This window comes from Takifugu rubripes, chromosome 3 (genome assembly GCF_901000725.2).
Source record: "Takifugu rubripes chromosome 3, fTakRub1.2, whole genome shotgun sequence".
NCBI lineage: Eukaryota > Metazoa > Chordata > Actinopteri > Tetraodontiformes > Tetraodontidae > Takifugu > Takifugu rubripes.
The window spans coordinates 15314113-15334464 of NC_042287.1; the positions used below are offsets into that span (position 1 = coordinate 15314113).

Sequence of the window (20352 nt, forward strand, 5' to 3'; positions counted from 1 at the left end):
ATTACATTTTCTAAATGTCAAAACTCGAGAAACTAAACCTTACTGTAAATCAGTTGCAAGTTTAGCATTGATGTTTATTCAGCTTTTAGCTATTACGTGTGGTTGTATTTAATTATTCTAAATCATTTAGTGAGACACTGACGAACTCTAATTTTCATCTCTGGTTTCTTCGAAAAATGGGCAACAAAATGACGCTTTGCGTCATGACGTCAGCGCCGCTTGCGTCATGACGCCAGCGTAGGATGTAGCACGAGCCAGCGAGCTACTGGTGGCAGTGGGACGTGTGAAAATTCGCAAATATTGCGACCGGGCTCCGTTTTGCTACATGTTTAAGTAAGTACAAGTCACACTTTTCGTGTTTTTTCGCAGTCAAGTAGTGTTAACCTTAACTTGCTTTTACGTTTAAACCAGACGGATGACTGGTTAGCTGGAAGGGTAGGTAACGGGAAGGTAGCAGCTGCTAATGCTAATTAGCTGCTATCAGACATTTAAATGCTGACGTGATCGCCATACCGACTCCTGAACTCCGCCATCCTTCTGATTATTGGGGCCGCAGTCCTGCTCCCCCTCACCTCTAAAGCGCGTTCGCAGCGGAGTCGGTTTGGTCCGACCCGTGGCTAACGGTTAGCACGTTAGCTTGTTTCGCAGGACATGCTGGGGCGATGAGAGGAAAGGCTCCGCTCATCGCCTCTGTACCGGCAGGTTCGGTCTCCCTCGAAATGAGGTCAGCCTCCAGGCTGCCGGGACAGCGGGAGGCTGCGTTTCCACACATTAGATTTTAGAAACCTCCTTCATCACAGTGCAAATATTCGGGATTGTGCTTTGTTGTTGAGACGGAGCTGTGATGTGGCCCGTTTAAAAATGAGTCTTGGTAAATATATTCTCCCGCTATCAATATAACCCTAAACTAACCAGAATATCCCCACTGTTTGCAGGGAGCGGTTTTGTCTCAGACAGATATGATATATCAGCAGCATATCACGGGCTGAATGGAAGCATTTCACGCTTTTTGTGACTGAGGTAGTCGTTTATATGTATGAAGAATCTGGAGCCATGTGGTGTCGCATTTCAGCATTTCAACTGTACTTGGTGTCTGCTCATCTGCAGGTGTTGGGTCTCCGTAATGTACCATGGGGTACGACGTTACGAGGTTCCAGGGAGAGGTGGATGAAGACCTGCTGTGTCCCATATGTAGTGGAGTACTTGAAGAACCAGTGCAGGCAGGTCCATGTTCGTCGCATCTGTGGTCCTCCTTTCTATCAAATGTGTCTCACGTTTCCCTGCGTTTCAGGCCCCACACTGTGAACATGCATTCTGTAATGCGTGTATCACTCAGTGGTTCGCCCAGCAGCAGATCTGCCCGGTGGACCGCACCGTCGTGACCCTTGCTCACCTCCGTCCCGTGCCCCGCATCATGCGCAACATGCTGTCCAAGCTCCAGATCAGCTGTGACAACGCTGGTTTTGGGTGCACGGCCACGCTGCGGCTGGATCAGCTGCAGTCCCACCTGAAGGACTGCGAGCACAATCCTAAAAGGCCCGTCAACTGCGAAGAGGGGTGTGGGTGAGTGACCACGGCTGTTGTCACTAATTAGCATAAAACCGCCCCCGAGGTCTTTCTTAAGTAAGTATTATATAAGGCACACGGCATAATCAACAAAAGATTCTGGGTTTTAATGTCACCAGAACTCTAATACTGGCCCGGGGCTCTTTGATTACACAGGATAGTGTGTAATAGTGTCACCTCTGAGGAATAACAGTGGGAAGAGCTTCAGCCAGCTGAGAAATAACCACTCGATGAACCTAAAAACTCTCACGTTCCACATTCCTGCAGCCTCGAGATGCCCAAAGACGAGCTGCCCAACCACAACTGCATCAAACACCTGAGGAGCGTCGTTCAGCAGCAACAAACTAAGATCTCAGAGTTGGAGAAAACTGTAGCGGAACACAAACACCAGCTGGGAGAACAAGTAAGAATGTCAATGTTGGCAGTTGTCTGAAAAACAGGTTTTGAGCGAGTCATCAGAATATTCCTTTTTTAACAGCAACCACTTTATGTCCTGAGTCATTCCTCCTCCTTCCAGTTACTTTAATGGGTTTTGGGATGTAATTGTGTGAGGGGCTTGTTAATTAAGCGCTGAAATTAAGCGAAACACACAGGGCCCAATAATTTTAATAGCACATTTTATCTTCTTGGATTAAGCCGATGCCTAAAAATAATTTTTAATTTCCAGAAACGAGACATTCAGCTGCTAAAAGCCTACATGAGGGCAATCCGTAGTGCGAACCCTAACCTGCAGAACCTGGAGGAGAGCATCGAGTACAACGAGATCCTGGAGTAAGTTCGCCTCCTGGTTTCTGTAACTTTTATACGCAGGGACGTGTCCGACCTCGCCTCCATGTTTGCTCCGTTTTTCCGAGTTCCTCGATTCATTATTCTGTCACTTCCTTGTTGTAACTGAGGAAAGATCAGTGATGACGCAAGAGCCAAACAAACACTGGTCCAGAAAGACAAGAAAAAGAGACAAATCCCACCCCCTGTTGTGTTTGAATGTGGAGTCCTGGAGCAGCTCTGTGGCTAACGGGAGATTGAGAGCGGTCGGTTCCTTACTGGACGGTCTTAGAGACATCGCCCTCCGTGGGGGTGCAGCTCCTTACCTTCCTGCCCCGTCGTGGCCTCTGGATACGACTGGATGCTGAGAGAGGATGTTTGTGCTTCTCTGTTACACTTCAGCACACGTCAGACCTCGTCAGTGTCCCGTCCTTCATTATTGAGTAAACTGGCCAGTTACATGGCTGCAGTGGCGTAATGCTGCTTATGTAACTGGTGCGGCCATCTCGACACCCCCCCCCCCCCCCCCCCCCCAGGCCAGACCCAGGCTCTTCGAATCTAATCCAAACTGCTGCTTAGTGTAAACAAGACTTCTCCGTCTGTGTAGAGGGTCGTCACGTCTCCCATCAGGGCTGCTTTTAATTGAGTCAGCTCAGTGTCTGACCTGGTGCTGTGGGGCAACTTTAAATCTCCGGGAAGGGGGGGGGGGGTTGTTTTGGCAACATTGCACCGTGTGAAAGTAGCAAAAGAGCCGAACTGACTACGTCCCCGAGGTTTGTTGCGTCTTTAGTTGATCGCTATTGTTGTGCTCTGGGTGTCTCCAGATGGGTGAACTCCATGCAGCCGGCCAGGGTGACACGCTGGGGCGGCATGATCTCCACCCCCGACGCCGTGCTGCAGGCCGTCATCAAGCGCTCCCTGATCGACAGCGGCTGCCCCCACTCCATCGTGAACGACCTGATCGAGAACGCCCACGAGCGGAACTGGCCGCAGGGCCTGGCCACGCTGGAGACGCGGCAGATGAACAGGCGCTACTACGAGAACTACGTGGCCAAGCAGATCCCCGGCAAGCAGGCGGTGGTGGTGATGGCCTGTGAGAATCAGCACATGGGGGAGGACATGATCCTGGAGCCTGGCCTGGTCATGATCTTTGCTCACGGGGTGGAAGAAATCTTATAACTGCGGATCCACCGCAGGGGGGGGGGGGTGTCTCTGGGGGTTTGCTGTGACAATTCTCTTATTCCCGACTGAGGCAAAACCTTCCCAGTTAATCTGGACGATTTCAAATAGCCTATGCCTTAAAGAAAGGACCACACGTGGAAGCTGTCGAATAAAAATGAAATCTGAGCGAGATAAAAGGTGAGATTTGATGTTTACAAGGTTTATATTTGGTGCATTACATGATCTGATTGTTCTGCTCAATAAGCCCCCCCTTTAATGTCCCCGGTTGTACAAAAGCTTGTAAATACAAATATTATATAAAACTATCATACTCTTCCTCCTGTCTGTATTTAGGTTGTCTTGTTTTGATCCACGCCTGTGTTACTGTCTGCTTTAGTTCCCTGTGAATGTTTCGCGCCACATTTCCTGCATCCGTCAGCCTTTTGTGCCATTTTTATTTATTGTGTTGCCTTTTTACACAAACATGCTTGAAGTTGTTACCATTTGATGTGTTGAAAACTGCTTTTTTCTTTTTTTTTTAAACTTTATTGCAGGAAGAAATCTTTCTCTCTTTCCTGTTGCCTCAGATGTATATATTCTAGTCTGAATGTCGGGGCTCCGCAAGTGTTAAATCCAAAGTCAAAGACTTCAAAATTATTTGACAAATCGTGTCACGAACTTGATTGAGGTATATAATTGATCTCTTTTTTTTTTTTCATCATAATTGAACATCAGTTCACTGGAGATTGTAGAAAAGAATTATTTGTTGAGTCATTTATGGCTTTTAAAGAGGTGAAATGTATCACTGTTGGTCACTTATTGCTGTTATAAGACAACATTTCTAATGTCAGGCCGTTGAAGAGCACATAAGTGCAGTAAAGAGTTAAATATGATTGTGCCCTTTGTTAGTTCCTCTGTTGATGTTTTAATTCGTTTTGTGTCTGTCATGTACTGTGTTGTACAGGAAGTAATAAAATGTCAAAACTGATCCACAAAGATGGATTTGGTGTTTTTTAATCCGGGGTTTGGACCCGGGGAGCGGGGTGCAGTTCCGCCGCTCGCCACGGCGCGTCGCTAGAGACCCGCAGGAGTCTCCGGTGGCGCGTCCACGGGACACGAAGCGGCGCGCCGAGGATGTGAGGCTTCACCCTCCCGATGCATTGTTTCAAGAAAAGAAGTTTGATTGTGAAACGGCGGGGGAGGCAGGTCAGCTGACTCGGGCTCCCTCTCCCGCATGACTTCCATGTCTGTTATCCTCTCCTGCCAGCACCGTCCTCTTTGTGGGGCCTAATCCCTGAGCGCTGTGGTCACTGGAATGTGAAATCATGCGCTTTACCGAATACTGACGCTGTTTGTGCCCATTATTCCGAGATGTGGACGGGTGCAGCCATTCCAACACAGGTCACGTGTGTGCATCACGACTATTTCGTGTCCCCAGGCCGTTCTGGTGAGGTAAACATTCATGAGAATTAGATGACATCGTTTAAAATATCATTAGAATGCACACGATGATCAGGCTCAGCATAGGACACGTTTTTATGAGTTTGTACATCTGTTTAGGAGCCCAAAAACTTCTAAAAAGCCTGATTTCCACCGCTATGACATAGAAGTTGATTGACTTGTATCTTAATTGTGTAAAATTTAACGTTTGCATTGTTTTTGGTGGATGCTTGATATTTTTAGTGGACTTTTCCTTCCAAAGTTTAACTTTTAAACTGGCTCATCTCAGAAAACGTTTCCGCAGTAACACAAATGATCACTTTCATGTGTTTAAGGTGAAGTGCAAGTTGGCCGTGATGCACCTCGCCTTGGTTTCCTCTGCGCAATAATTCTTGCAATAGGATCCACCTGCAGTGCAACTTTGCAGATGCAGATGCGGGGCCGCTGCGAGGGGTGTGTTCGTTCGCAGAGAGGGCGCAGCGCCGCCGAGGCGGTGCTTGTCGGCCGAGCTCCGCACACTCAGTCGCTCTCCGCTGCGCCGTCACTCCGGTCGCCGACAGCCTCCGTTCAAAGTTAACGGCCGCGCGCCCGAGAGCCGCAATCTGCCGGAGTTCGCCAAGTGCACCAGATCGAGAGGGGAGCAGCGCCAGAGAGGTAAATACCGCCCGAACGCAAAACTCCTCAACTTTGGCCGTTCGGCTGCGGGGGTACGCAGACGTGCGCGGGGCGACAGCTTCTGGAGCCTCGGCTGTGGATCCACGCGAGGAGGGCGAGCCTTGCAGTTCCCGGCGGGGGCATCTTTCTTGGGGACAAAGTGATAATAACCGAGTAATTCAGCCGGCCGAACAGCCAGCAGGGCAAACCCAATGAATGCACGGCTGGCTGCCTCCTCTTTAAACCTCTTAAACACGCATCATTTCAGTTCCCCTTGCAGCGTGTCATGACTCTTAATGTCAGACTCCTTAAGTTACCAGGCAGAGGAGCCCTTCCCTGCCTCTGCTCGGGCTTTTGACAGTCGGCCGGTCTCGTCGTGTCTGGGGTTGTGGGAAGGGAACATTTGTGCTTCTGTTTACTGAGCCATAAAACTTAGGCGTGCACGTTGCGCCAGAACATCCAGGAGTTTTGATCGGAACAGAGGGTTCGTGCTTCGTCCCGGTTGGGGAAAAGTCAAAGATTGTGTCGACATTGTCGTGGGACTCGTTTGTTTTTCACACAAAGCTCCAATTTCACTGTCATTGGAGTGCAAATTAGAATTGGGGGGGGCACCCATCCTACAGGAAAGTCTTGATATTTAATCAGTCCCGTGTTTTCCACGACTTGCTCCGAGCTGCTTAATTTAGGAAGTGTTGGATCTTTTATGAGTAAAGCCAAGGCTGCCAAATCCAGGAGCTATTTTTACTTCTTTATTCCTTAAATATCAGAAGCTTAACAGCTGTAAATCGGAGGCTGTGTGTCTGTGTGTGTGTTTTTTAACCACGTTTTGTTTGTAACCGTCAGCTTCACGTCACCGTGGTCATAGAAACAGCAGGCATCCCTTCGGTTTACACAGTTTCCCTTCTCCAAATACAGCAGCTTTATCCATTTAGCCTCTCACTTTCTTCACTAAACCCACTGTTGGCCTGAAATCCGCTTCTGCGAGTCTCAATTCTTCTTTGATCAGATTCACAATGCAAACGTCTATTTTTTTTTAAATAAAAGCAAGCCCATGTATCTGGGTCCCAGCGCTGTAACCTTTCCCGTCCGTGAGCCAGACTCTCCAGCACCTGCAGAGCTGCAGCAACAAAGCCTGCACCTTCACAAGTCTGGGCAGGTTTGAGGTTTTGGGGGTTTTGTATTTTTTTTTTTTAGACTCCTTTTTGCGCTGCTGGCAGCTCTACAAAGCTGCTGCACCGAGGAGAAGCCGTTATGTAAGTCACATTCAAGTCTGAACCCGGAGTGATGGGTAGACCTCACGTCGGTGCTCAGCCTCGCCTACATTTTCCAAGAATGTGTGATTCATGCTGTGGTGAACGTCTCTGGCTTTTTGCTCCTTTTTTTTCTGGGTCTCTTCGCTCTCTCTTCTTTGTGCTGGCTGTAGCTGACAGGCCTTTAAAGTCTCAGAGGTGCAGATGAGCTGCACATGAAGTGTGTGAAAGCTCAAGCTTTGTGGGAGGAAGTCGGTAATGGAGCGTTCAGACTGAACCACGCTGGTCACGTCTGCGCCATTTAGTTAAGTCTTAGTAATTGCGCCGACGGTCTGAGCAAAGATTTAAAAGCAACTTGTGAAAAAGAAATCTTTAATGGGCCGACGTGGAGGGTGCGCCGGGTCTGTGGCCAGTGAATTATGTCATTTCACTGTTGGCAACAACTGTGCGTGTCTATAAAAACGCGTTTCTGGTTTGGCCTCGCGGGTGAAAGACCTCACAGAGAGTTATGACGCTTCGGTGCCTCGTGTGACCAGAGGTGACATTACTCGTCTATCTGTGCGTAAAAGAGGATATAATTGCGTTTCCTGGCCGGGCCGAGGCGAGACAACCCGTTGCGCGTCTTCACTACAGAAATGTTGGGCTCTGGTTTCTTGAGGGTCGTCGGAGGCCGCGTTTCTCGGCTCCGTGCGTCGTTAGTCGAGTTTCAGCAGCAGCGGCGGAGCGTCACCGCTTTTAATTCATTATCTCCTTAAGCCGCCGGACCGCGTATTCTAATGAGCTCCCGGGGTGAATAAATGTGAAGAATGCGCCCCCCCCCCCCCCACCTCCCTGCAGCCCAGCCTGGTCTGTGACCCCCCTCCAGCAAACAGTCCATTTATAGTAAAGGAGTTTTCACCGGTCCAGGCAGTACGTCACGGCAGCAACTACACGCAGAATGCAATTTAGATTCTTGTCTCTGGTGCTGAAGGCCACATGAGGCTGAGGAGGAGGAGGAGGAGGAGGAGGAGGAGGAGCCGCAGGGGGAAGACCGACCGGGCTCCCCCCGTCCCCGCCACTAGCAGCAGCCCTCCCCATCGGTGCCTCCTCCTACCTGTTAGTCACCCGTGGCAGCAGCACTCTGACGAAGAGCAGCTGATGAAGGGAAACACTTTCCATAGCAACCGAGCGTGCCCCCCCCCCCTCCCCCCTCCCCCCTCCTGTAAACCTGATGCAATCTACTCACACTTCAGACTGGAGAATCGCACTTTGGCGAGGGGGAAAAAAAAAAAAAACGCCAGCCGCCAGATTTAGCCTGTGCGTTCGGGGAACCTACGCAGTGTTTTCCAACCACAGGAAGACGCAGTCGTCGGGCTGCGTCTTGCAACGCTTGCAAAGCAGCCGATTTCCTTGACACAAGGCGTGGGCGCGGTGGCAGCCTGCACAAACACGAGCCTACTTGGAAAAAGGTCATCCCTGAGTGCACCTCCACTCCGGCGGCTGTTGGCAGGTTGTCAGGGAGACATTACAGGGTTCTTGAGTCAATGGCGTGCTCAGGGGACGCCGAGCGTCCTCTCCGCGCCACGTTTGTGCCGCAGAGCTTTTTGGGGAAGCTGTTTTGGCGTTTTGGTCTGAGCTCCACGCCGTGTCAGCGCTTCTGTGGTCGCGACCCCAGATGGTCGGAGCTCGTCGCTGCGCAACAGTCGACTGTTGCGCAGCGATGTGACCTTTCTGAGCTCAGGAATTGTGGTCACATGTTCGGTTCTACGTATTCTCGAGCTCCAGACATTCCTCAGACCTCCTGAAATATTCACACCTCCTTCTGCTTATTTGGAAGAAGCCATTACCGGTCCAAAGCTCCATCCTCGGTCCGTTTCGGGGTGGAACCAACCGGCCGGGAACGATTAATGTCCTCTCCTCTAAGTGCCGGGAACGTGTCTTCCTGCTCCAGCTTCTGACTGGTTCTTATTCCCATCCTGCATGCAAATCATTATCTAATCAGGATGTAAAGGATCAGATTACTCAGATCCAGGCTTGAAATCTGATTGAGATGATGGTGATGATGATGATGATGATGATGATGATGAGCTCCTCTGAAAACCGCCCAAAGAGGGTTTCTGGGTTTCCGGCCTCTTCTAGTGGTCGTGCTGGGTGAGGACAGACGGAACCTTATCGGAACCTTACCCTTGCATCTCTCTCTCTCTGCTCCTCTGGAGCCTCGGAGCCTCACGGCACTGAAGCCTCAGGAACATCTTCATCCCAGTCTCGTCCTCCTGGGTGTCACCGTGTTCAGACCTCAGCCGACTCAGCGTCGCCGGCTGGGACCTGTTTCCACCGTTCCCCTGCGTTTGCGCCGAGTCAGCGAGAACCGGTGATTGCTGATGCTGCACCAACCTGGCAGCTGAGATAAGATATAGACGAAAACGTGGCTTAAACGGTGCCGGTTTTGGCTCGGACCAACACACACACACACACACACACACACACACACACACACACACACACACACATACTGGACTCCATTCCTCTCTGCGCCTTTTAGATTTTCCTGTGGTAATGACACGTGTGTGAACACGCGACCCAGTCATTTACTGGAAGATCCCCTTTATGAAAACCACCAGCAGCCCTCAGGTGTGTAATCAGCGATAAAATTGTGTCACTGGGGTGAGAAGTGACAGTTTCACAGCGGCCGGATGGAGACGCTCGGCCTTGTTTTCCTTCTTTCATTTATTTGTCTGTTTATTAAAATCCGATCGATGGGCACAAAAAGGCTCTCGGATATTTCTTCAGCAGCTTAAGTGCAACGCGTTTCCCAGAGCGTCCCAGAGTCTCTCCTTCCTCCTCTTCCCTCCATTCAGAGTTAGAATCAATTACCAAACTACCTAAATGTTCTGCTGCTGCCGGTAGCAGGATGAAATATTCAGGCGTCCATTATCAAAGCGCGTCGGAGCTGATCCCGCATCAGTCCGTGGTGGTGCTGTGACCCTGATGAAGGCTGCTGAGGAGGAGGAGGAGCGCGGGGATGCGACATAAACTCTGCACCGATTTAGGGTCCTTAAAGGTTTAAAGCTCCGCCGCTGAAGTCGTGCTGACACAAAAGACCAGATTTAAGCTTGTTTGAATCATTTCAGGGGCGGCTGCATCTCTGAGAGCTGTAAAAGCTCCCCGCGCCACTGCTTAATACGCTTTATTGATTATTGGTGCTTTTATGTCTGGATTCCTTAATGCAACATTTTACTGGCGTGGATGTGCAGCGTGAAACAGGATGTCAGAATGTCGGCTCCCTCCCTCCACGAGTTCCTGCTCTGTTTCAGCGCTGCTTTTGTTTTCGGAGCTCGTGTTCCCGTCATTAATGTTCTTCCATTGTGTATTAGCAGCATGTTTACCTCTGATGAAATTATTCATAATGGACCCTCCGAACGGCTCATCCACAAAAACATCTGCAGCCTCTTTTCCTGTGTCGGATTCAGATTTCACGCCTGCTCGCATGCGGCCTGGTTTGACATTTGAGGTTCTTGCTTCTAATCGACGGGGAGGCCCCACGAAGAACGCCGCCTGCGTCACTTTAGTGTCTATTTTAGCGCTTTGGCGCTAAATTAAACCGACAATTCCACATTTAGTCAGCTACGATTCAAATATAGGACAAAGAGCGCAGGAAAACAGGATTTTGGGTACATAAAATCCCTGGAGGTGGGTAGATTTAGCCTGGCATCGTTTCTGCCAGACGTTGTGGCCCAGTTGCCGAGAGATGTGAGATAAATATAAAAACAGATCATCGTTCCACAATCATGATCGGTCACTAAAGACTCGGGAATGAGGGGATCGGGAAGCTCTCAGGCCGCCGCTGGATAATAAACGCTGGGTGATAAATGACCGTGCTGTCCGACAAACTGCCTGTTTCTGCAGCAGGACTTTACACCAGCGACCATCCACCTGCTGCGTGTTACGCCTGTGCATTATCAGTAAATTCTTTCTGGATCTACACGCAGCCCTTTGGATCGCTGCGCCTTATTTTTACAGCTGCTCTGGAAGCCGCTGCAGCAACACAGGCGGGAACACTTTTGCATCTTCTCTGTCGTTCTTCTATTTTTTCGTCACTCCGTCTCCTGTGTTTCCGTCATAACCGTCGCAAACATGGCCGACGTGTTGGTGGTTGCCCGGCTTGTTTTCTCTTTCATACCCTCCTCCTATCGACTCGCCTCTGCTTCACTCAAACTTTGAACGTGGAGCGTAATTCTTGTCGACCGCCATTGATTTCTTTTCTTTACTGTTATTATTTTTTCACCCTTTACTGAGACGGGAGATGCTGCCGTGCTTTTATGATTTAAAAAAAGAGGGAGGCAGGCTACTGTGCACCCACCTCCTCTCTTTTTTCGCTCCGTCTATGTCTCACCGCTTCTCTTGCCTGTGCACAGGCGGGCGGTTCGCACAGAAACACGCACCATGTCCACCCCCACAAACCCAGAGGTGAAGGAACTGAGCCCCGTCGACTTCATCCAGCTTCAGCAGTACATCGAGTGTGAGTACAGACGGGGAGGAGGGTGGGCAGCTTTCTCAGCTTAACACCCCCCCCCCCCCCCCCTCCTCCACACACTTCTATTTCTACCCACCCACACACGCTCGTTTACACTCATGGGTTCTAGTATTTAGAGGAGGTAGCTGTCTGCTGCAGCCTGTCCGCGACGCCTGTACCTCTTTCCAGTTTTCTTGGCCTGAATTAGAAGCGAGCAAATGTCAGAGATGACAGAGTGTGAATCTCAGAGTATTTCCGTGTGTAGCTGTTTGTGTCTCTCCCCCCCCCTCTCGCAGACTGCAGCTTGAAGGTAAAGGATGTTCTGAGGGAATTCGATGCAGATGGCCGCCTGGCCCGGCACAGGCACGGAGAGGTGAGCCCCATCTGCTCCACTCCTTCCAGCGCTCCCTCACTCACGGCTCTCCTCCACAACGCTTGATTGGTGCACAATGGCTGGCTGCTAATTGTCCCGAAACGATTAATGAGATGCAGACCCATCGATCGCGTTGAGTAAGCTGTCCGTGAGAAATATCCCCCGCACACCCCAGCGAGGCTGTAAATGTAAATTGCTCCTTGGTTTTTGCCCACGCAGCACGGCCCCGCTCGACGGCGTGCTGGCGCGCAGCAGCTCTCGCTGCGTTAGTGGATGACGTTGACGCCGGTCAACTTGTGCGGGAGAGAAAATGCAGCGATTCCTGGTGGATCATTTCACCACATTACGTAACTGAAATGAAATGTTCGTTTGAGGCGAGCTGCATCCTCTGCCCGGTGGTGTTTGGCACTAGTTTTTTGCCTTTTCTGTGATCTGGCTGTCAAACCAGTGAAATAATTTATTACTGGGCCAAGCCTGCAGGCTACCAAGCAGAGCAACGGGAGGATTTCAACAAAGGGAGGAAATAAAATGGGTTTTTACTTCACCAAAATCAAGAGTGGCAGTAGGTCATTATCTAAATTGGTTCATACTATCCTACAGTAAAGAGAAACACCCATTTATTATCTTTTCAGCACGTATGTCCTCACTGTTACACTGCAAAAAGTGGCTGTGATTGCAACACAAGGTTTAATGTTTTTTTTTTTTTTAAATGTATATTTTTCTTCCATGTTTGTTTTTGCAGTGCATTAATGAAGAAGGCTTCCGTCTATTCCTGAAGACGTATTTGGAAGTGGAGGACTTCCCTGTGGATCTCTGCCAGCGACTCTTCCGCTCCTTCCAAAACCCTGAAGCTGCCCAGGAAGACGCTGCCAGTAAGATTATACACGGCGCAGTTACACAACCCACTGACTCCAAGCTACTGATGCAGCATTCTCTTATCAATTCATGCCATGGCCTAGTTGGGACGCACTCATTCATCACCACATGGCTGTAAAGGCCTGTGTGTGGAGATATGCTAACTAGTGTGTCTCCCCTGTAGAGGAGGTCTTTCTGAAGGACGTTTCATGTTACTTCTCTCTGCTGGAGGATGGACAGCCCAGGGACAAGCTGGAGTGTGAGTGCTGGCTGGGCCTAAATGCATCTGCAGTGAGTGATGTGTTGCGTCCGGCGCCTTCATTTCTGCCTCTCTCCCCAGTTGCTTTCAAGCTATACGACAGAGACGGCAACGGGGTCCTCGACAGCTCTGTAAGAAGTTCCGGAAAGACGACAGGAAGTTCATTGTTGGCTTTTGATCCCGACAGCCTCGTCACTCAACCCTGTTTTTTTTTTTGTTGGCCGTGAGACAGGAGGTGGACAGGATTATTGCCCAGATGATGCACGCTGCAGAATACCTGGGCTGGGACGTGTCGGAGCTCAGGCCCGTGAGTGCCGCAACTCTCTGCACTTCGATTCGAAGGGCTGCTGTTTAGGCGACGCATCTCCTACAGCAGGGGTGGGCAAATCCAGCCCTCGGGGGCAGGATTTGAGCCAGGTTTTGTATCCTGCCAGGCAGAAACTGTTGGCAGCCTGTGGGATATAAAAACCCGGTCCTGGAGGACCGGATTGGCCCGTCCCTTTCCTACAACGTTACAAAAATATATGGTTGCGGGTTAATTATTGGCCAGAGTTGGTAAAATGATAAAAACGTCTCCCTGGACAATCCGGACTAAATTCTGCTTCCATCGCAGGTTCTGAAAGACATGATGACGGCCATCGATGCTGACAGCAGCGGCACCGTGTCTCTGGAGGAGTGGGTGGAGGGAGGCATGAACAACATTCCCCTGCTCGTCTTGCTGGGTCTGAAGGTGCTTTTTAAAAAAACCCGAATGTTTCTCTTTGCATTGAGTGTCCCCAGGAGCCGAGCGCCCCGGCCTCGGCCCTGCCGCCTCTCTCTCTGGCCCACGTTTTGCTGACTCAGTGTTACAGGGTGTGGTAATGTCGTCTGCTCTCGTGCGATCTCTGCACCATCAGAGCGCTGAAATGTTTTCCAGTTGTGTAATCTGTGAGCCGGTTTGAGGGAGGGGGCCGTCCATCCAGAGGCTAAAGCACCACTCAAAGTCCCGCTGTCAGAAACTCAAAACCGGTGGACAGATCAGTTTGGTCCTTTGGGTGTTGTTGAATGCCGGCAAAGCAGAAGCGCTCTGTTCCTCTGCGTGTCTGCTCGGTCGCTGTGGTGATCTAAGTCCACAAACTGGACTCTGACACATGGGTTTGGCTCCTGCAACAATGCCTGGGACTTCCCCTAGGCTATTTCTGGCCTCCAGTAGATATTTGAAGCCTGGGGTGCATGAATCCGGCCCCCTCGCAGTTGTGCTCTTCAAGGCTGCCCACCAGGCTCAGTGATGTGTCACGACAGGAAAAGACAGCATAATCTGGATAAGAGACAACAGATGGAAAGCAATCTCATCTTGTGTTGAGATTTTGAGATTAGAGTCGGTGTTTTATTTATTTATTTTTATAACGTTGTCATTTCACGGTGACGCTCTGCACGTCACGGTAAATCAAGACCGTCATTAAGAGCAGATTAACTGTGGCAGGAAGGGAAAGCGCACGTGCCCGGCAGTTTTTGCACCGACGTGCGGGAGAATGTGCCCGTTGTCTCGCCACTCTCATTGTCATCTTTAACCACCAGATGACCCAGACGGACGGTCAGCACCTCTGGAGGATGAAACATTTCAACAGGCCCGTTTACTGCAACGTGTGCCAGAGCCTGCTGCTGGGCCTGAGGAAGCAAGGGCTGTGCTGCACCTGTGAGTACCTGAACGCACCAGACGGGGGCGACATTGCTGCGATGTGAACCGCCCAAAGCTGCGGGCTCCATTTTAGAGTCGGGCTGACATTCAAGTCTTCCGGAGTGAATTACAGCAATGCAAACATCACGTGACAGCTGGATTATGTGTGTGCAGGCTGCAAATATACCGTGCACGGACGCTGCGCTAATAGGAACCCAGCACCCTGCACGCGGACATACGTGAAGTCAAAGAAAGAAATCGGGGTAAACCGGTGGAGTCATTGACTCTATTTAGAGCCACACAGAATAAACCTGAGCGTGCACGTGCTTGTGAGAGCCCATATGTGGATGCTGACACACTCATCCTTCATTTCAGGTTCCAGCGCACGACTGGGTGAGTGGGAACTGCGACTCGAAGAAGTGTGATAAATGCCAGAAGAAGATCAAGAGTTTCCAGGGCCTGACGGGCAAACACTGTGTGTGGTGCCACACAATGGTGAGAGCGTGCGTGTGTGTGTGTGTGTGTGTGTGCGTGTGTGTGTGTGTGTGTCTCGGATAAACCATACAGCTTATGTGTGGGCCAGTTTTATTTATCTGACATTTCAGAATCAAGGTAGCACCAGAGCTGCATATTCAAACGATGGTGTCCGTTTATGTTCACTGATGTTAGTTCCTATTTCTATTGTTAATTTAAAACAACAAAAGTCAGAGTTCTGAAGTACAGCTACTTGTTTTTGTGTCTTCCCAGCGCCACGATGAATGTGCAGACCAGGAGCCGACAGAGTGCAGCTGTGGACTCCTCAGAGACCATATTCTGCCTCCATGGGCAATTTATCCAGTTATTAAGGTACACAATTATCTTCCAATACACACACACACACACAGACCAAACAGTGCCCGTCACACCAACCGTCGCGACCTTCTGACCTGTGGTGTGAACAAGTGTGAGATTTCCTGGTGTCTTTACTCCCTGAAGGAGAGACCAAACAGCGTGAAGAACGGCTGCTCGGGCGACGACAGCGACCTCAACACCACCCCCGACGGACAAGTCCTGCAGGTTGGTCCTCCTGCTCAAGACAAACAGAGAAATTAGCCGCGTTTGCTCGCTATATTTGTTCACTGGTAAATTAAGTAAACACAACCACTAACTCCATAACTACACGTGTTTGTTTACTTTAATGCAACAGATCAGCCCAGTGGCAAACACCCACCCCCTGCTGGTGTTTGTTAACCCCAAAAGTGGAGGCAAACAGGGAGAGAGGTTAGAATATACTGCTGCTACTACTACTATTGCTACTACTACTACTACTACTACTACTATTGCTACTACTACTACTGCTGCTACTACTACTACTGCTGCTACTACTACTGCTGCTACTACTGCTGCTGCTACTATTGCTGCTGCTACTACTATTGCTGCTACTGCTGCTACTATTGCTACTACTACTACTATTGCTACTACTACTACTATTGCTACTACTGCTACTATTGCTACTACTGCTGCTGCTACTACTACTACTGCTACTGCTTCTACTACTACTACTACTGCTACTACTACTACTGCTACTACTACTATTGCTACTACTACTACTACTACTACTACTACTATTGCTACTACTGCTGCTGCTACTACTACTGCTACTACTACTATTGCTACTACTGCTACTACTACTGCTACTACTACTACTGCTACTACTACTATTGCTACTACTGCTACTACTACTGCTACTACTACTATTGCTACTACTGCTACTACTACTGCTACTACTACTATTGCTACTACTGCTACTACTACTGCTACTACTACTGCTACTATTGCTACTACTGCTGCTGCTACTACTACTACTGCTACTGCTTCTACTGCTACTACTACTACTACTGCTTCTACTGCTACTACTACTACTATTGCTACTACTGCTACTACTACTACTACTACTACTGCTACTACTACTACTATTGCTACTACTGCTACTACTGCTACTACTACTGCTACTATTGCTACTACTGCTGCTGCTACTACTACTGCTACTATTGCTACTACTGCTGCTGCTACTACTACTACTGCTACTGCTTCTACTGCTACTACTACTATTGCTACTACTGCTACTACTACTGCTACTATTGCTACTACTGCTGCTGCTACTACTACTACTGCTACTGCTTCTACTGCTACTACTACTATTGCTACTACTACTACTACTACTACTGCTACTACTCCTTAAATAATGAGAGCGGGAGTCGTCTGGTGGAACGACGCTGCTCCAGATGTGGATCAGGCGTAAACGTGTTTCGTCTGTTTCAGGGTCCTGCATAAATTCCAGTACCTGCTGAATCCGCGGCAGGTGTACAACCTCTCCAGCGGGGGACCAGGACCAGGGTGAGTCCGCTCAGCCCCGGCAGGAAGTGCACGTGATTCTAAGATGTGCACCCAGACATCCACAGCCTTTTCTCTGACGTTCCCACTAGGCTGAGCTTCTTTCGGAGCCTGCAGGACTACAGGATCCTGGTGTGCGGGGGAGACGGAACCGTCGGCTGGATTCTAGACGCCATCGGTACCGCCCGTTGGACCGAGCTCCATTAAAAGGTGGCGTCACCTGTGACGTTGGTCCTTTTACGCTTTCTTCTCCCTTTCAGACAAATGCAACCTGCTAGCCCGCCCGCCTGTGGCCGTGCTTCCTCTGGGCACAGGAAATGACCTCGCCCGCTGCCTGCGATGGGGAGGAGGTGAGAGATCAGGAGCGGTGAGGAGTTTGCACGCAGATGAAACGCCGCTTTAACCTCATCTCGCCCTCCTGAAGGATATGACGGGGAGGATCTGACTCGTATTCTGAAGGACATCGAGGGCAGCTCTCCGGTGCAGATGGACCGCTGGAGCGTGCAGGTCGTCGCGGATGAGAGCCAGGCCAAGGGCGACCCCGTTCCCTATGAAATCATCAACAACTACTTCTCTATCGGCGTTGTGAGCTTCTCCTACACGTCATTAACGAGGAAGCCTTTGCTCTTTTGCCCTAAAATCATTTGAACCTTCGCGTTGTGTCGACAGGACGCCTCCATCGCTCATCGGTTCCACACCATGAGGGAAAAACACCCTCAGAAATTCAACAGCAGGTGCAGATTCACGCTGACTTCTGGATTTATTATTAAAGAGAATCACAGCATTTATTCCAATGCCAATCTACCAGAACAAAAATGTAAAGATTGTGGCCAAAGATTCCATGTTGGGCTTTTTTTCCCTGCTGTAGAATGAAGAACAAGCTGTGGTATTTTGAATTTGCCACTTCGGAAACGATCTCCGCTTCTTGCAAGAAGCTGAGCGAGAGCCTGACGATCGAGGTGAGCGGGCGGCGCCAGGAGAGGCAGCGCCAGGCGAAGCGGCGCCAGGCGAATCGGCGCGCTCCCACGACCACACTGACACCTGACGTTTGTCACCTCCTCAGTGTTGCGGCGTTCCCCTGGATCTCAGCAGCCTGTCTCTGGAAGGAGTCGCTGTCCTAAACATTCCCAGCATGCACGGCGGGTCCAACCTCTGGGGCGAGACCAAAAGAGCTGACACTAAGGGAGGGACGAGTCAAGCGGAGCCTGATGTGATCACCGACCCGGAAATCCTCAAAGTCACTTCACAAGGTATGACATCACCTCCACCGAGCTTGCAGTTAATAGTGAAATAGTTCAATAACCAGGTCATTTATTCATTTAGTCCTCGTTATATTAAGTTAAAGCGGCCGGTGTGGTTAACCTCGTCTATTTGAACGTGTGTTCACTCATTTGGCCACTTGGGGGCAGAAGAAACAGCGGGAATATCTTCGGTATTTACCCACCAAACAGATTAACAGCAGCATCGGTTTTCATTCATTCAGCACTCGTGTTTGTGTGCACCTCAGTATTATTCTGTGTCAGCCGCTGAGGGATTTAACAGCTCCTGCTCCAGCTCTGCAGCGTGCACGCCAGTCAGCCGGTAAATTTGCTGTTTGAGGGCGAGCAGATGCTGTTCCCAACAACTGAGTCCTTCACACACTGTCGGTGGAGCATGAACGTGTTGACTAATGGCGGTTATTACCATTTGTTAATGTTCATGCCCACAGCAGAAGTTTATGAAGACAAATGTTTCTATTATTATCTATTACGCTGTTCACTAAGAGGTCCGTAAAGTGGCAGATTGTATATCAGGAAAACAGAAGAGAAGCTAATGCAATATTCCTGCATCACAGCAATCAACTCATCAGAACCTGCTTTCCTTCCTGTAAAGTATGTTAAAATAAAGCGATCTTGTGGCTTTAAATACAATATATATGAATCAAGTTAGTCTCTTGTGTTTTCCAGGGGCGTAGGTGTCAACTGATCCCACCCATGTTTGTTTGTTGTTGTCTTGTTTATTTAATTTTGGCACGCTTTCTGCGTTTGTTATTCTCGTGACAGATCTCAGCGACCGTCGGCTAGAGGTGGTCGGCCTGGAAGGAGCCATGGAGATGGGGCAGATCTACACGGGCCTCAAGAGCGCCGTGAGACTGGCCAAAACCTCCCAGATCACCATCAGGTGAGCCGCGGCGGCACGTCCGGACCTGTGCGGCTCGGCCTTCGCCAGTCGACTTAACAGATCTCCCCGCATTTATTATGCACGCGTGAATATTTAAAATGCACATTGGAGCCATTGTTTGTGTTCTCAAATGTGATCTCTGCCCACTTTACACCCAGGACTAAGAAAGCATTACCAATGCAGATAGACGGGGAGCCGTGGATGCAGCCGCCGTGCACGGTGAGCACGCCCTTGGTCCTGATGGCCGTCAGTTGCTCCAAATGTAGCATTCATTCTACATCTCATATCTCCCTTTCAGATCGTGATCACACACAAGAACCAGGCCAGTATGCTGATGGCCCCGCAGGCCAAATCATCAGGTTTTTTCACCTACAAATGAAAGTGCTGCCCGGTCAACGCACATACACAACTGACACTTTTCTGCATGTCCGTAAGCTTAGAGCTAATCAAACTATACCATTACATACGTTTGCATTGTGGTAAAACTGATTTAGACCAAATTTAGTCCACGTATTTGTGAATAGCTGCTAATCCGCCGCCTCGTCTCAGCGCTTCATCCTTTGTGTTGGCTGTAGGAAGAAACGTGCACGTTCTCACAGAGAGGAACGCTCGGCTTCACGTGCCTTTATATTCTGTTCTTCGCGGTTTAGGGCTTGGGGCCGGGGCACAGGGAGCGCCGTGCAGTTTGGAACATAAACCCCTAGTACTGCTTTTTGTTGCGCAGCAAAAGAACCGAGAGAATAATGGAGATTACAGTTGTTTCAGAAGATACTTGAAAGTGTGTCGGGGAACAGCGACGTAGGCAATGATTCAGCCTTCTCTGCGCTCCTGTGTGTGTGTGTGTGTGTGTGTGCGCATATGTGTTTTTAGGAAACAGGAAGTATATTGCTGTATTGGTTTGATCGCAGATATGTTTAATCCTAATTTATAAAAAAAAAGAAGTTTTAAGGCATGCAATTTCAATAATATGCCAGGCCTTGATGTAAAATGTCAAACGTAATAATTCTGTAAAGATTTTAATAAATCGTATGTACCTACGTGTTTATTTACATTAAATTAACTGTGTAAACTTACTTTATTTGTTCTCTTTCTCCAACACAAGGGGGCGTTGTTGTGCTTTAAACTTCCAAAGTTTGCAGCGCTCTAATCAACTGATCTGCCAACAATAAATGCTGGTGCACTAATCTCCAGCGGTGACTTGGTTGCATGTTGAATGTTTGCCAACAGTTGCCACGCAGAACAATTTACGCAGCTGGCTTATTGTAAAGCAACAATGTAAATAGTTGTGCCCCATTATCCATGAATCTGATTATCGCTAACATTTCAGTTAGGTTATTATTAAGCTGC

At 49.4% G+C, this 20352-nt stretch overlaps 2 protein-coding genes across 3 annotated transcripts; both read left to right on the top strand.

Moving 5' to 3' along the window:
- The first annotated feature begins 205 nt into the window (after positions 1–205).
- Positions 206–4488, top strand: rnf41 (ring finger protein 41). Of its 2 annotated transcripts, XM_011602712.2 has the most exons (7): positions 206–333; positions 936–1020; positions 1108–1220; positions 1292–1563; positions 1834–1969; positions 2234–2337; positions 3156–4488. In XM_011602712.2, exons 3-7 carry the CDS (start codon positions 1131–1133, stop codon positions 3508–3510), a joined length of 957 nt encoding a protein of 318 aa, XP_011601014.1. In that variant the 5' UTR covers positions 206–333; positions 936–1020; positions 1108–1130; the 3' UTR covers positions 3511–4488. The 2 variants fall into 2 exon arrangements, with proteins under 2 accessions (XP_011601014.1, XP_003963514.1); XM_003963465.3 differs by lacking the exon at positions 936–1020 and having other exon boundaries at positions 218–333.
- An 891-nt stretch (positions 4489–5379) lies between these two features.
- Positions 5380–20195, top strand: dgkaa (diacylglycerol kinase, alpha a). The gene is made up of 24 exons (XM_003963522.3): positions 5380–5586; positions 11231–11334; positions 11625–11701; positions 12444–12573; positions 12741–12815; positions 12897–12946; positions 13048–13122; positions 13429–13545; positions 14373–14490; positions 14647–14735; positions 14848–14967; positions 15220–15318; positions 15448–15528; positions 15659–15732; positions 16774–16848; positions 16938–17023; positions 17106–17195; positions 17270–17430; positions 17515–17579; positions 17714–17804; positions 17909–18095; positions 18888–19005; positions 19164–19224; positions 19304–20195. The coding sequence occupies exons 2-24, from the start codon at positions 11259–11261 to the stop codon at positions 19382–19384; spliced, it is 2196 nt and encodes a 731-aa protein (XP_003963571.1). The 5' UTR covers positions 5380–5586; positions 11231–11258; the 3' UTR covers positions 19385–20195.
- Positions 20196–20352: the final 157 nt, after the last annotated feature.

Coding starts and splice junctions, on each gene's coding strand:
- rnf41 (XM_011602712.2), top strand. CDS start 1,131: ATGGGGTACGACGTTACGAGGTTCCAGGGAGAGGTGGATGAAGACCTG. Junction 1,221..1,291: donor TACTTGAAGAACCAGTGCAG/GCAGGTCCATGT, acceptor CCTGCGTTTCAG/GCCCCACACTGTGAACATGC. Junction 1,970..2,233: donor AACACCAGCTGGGAGAACAA/GTAAGAATGTCA, acceptor TTTAATTTCCAG/AAACGAGACATTCAGCTGCT.
- dgkaa (XM_003963522.3), top strand. CDS start 11,259: ATGTCCACCCCCACAAACCCAGAGGTGAAGGAACTGAGCCCCGTCGAC. Junction 13,546..14,372: donor TCGTCTTGCTGGGTCTGAAG/GTGCTTTTTAAA, acceptor TTTAACCACCAG/ATGACCCAGACGGACGGTCA. Junction 17,024..17,105: donor CTGGATTCTAGACGCCATCG/GTACCGCCCGTT, acceptor TCTCCCTTTCAG/ACAAATGCAACCTGCTAGCC.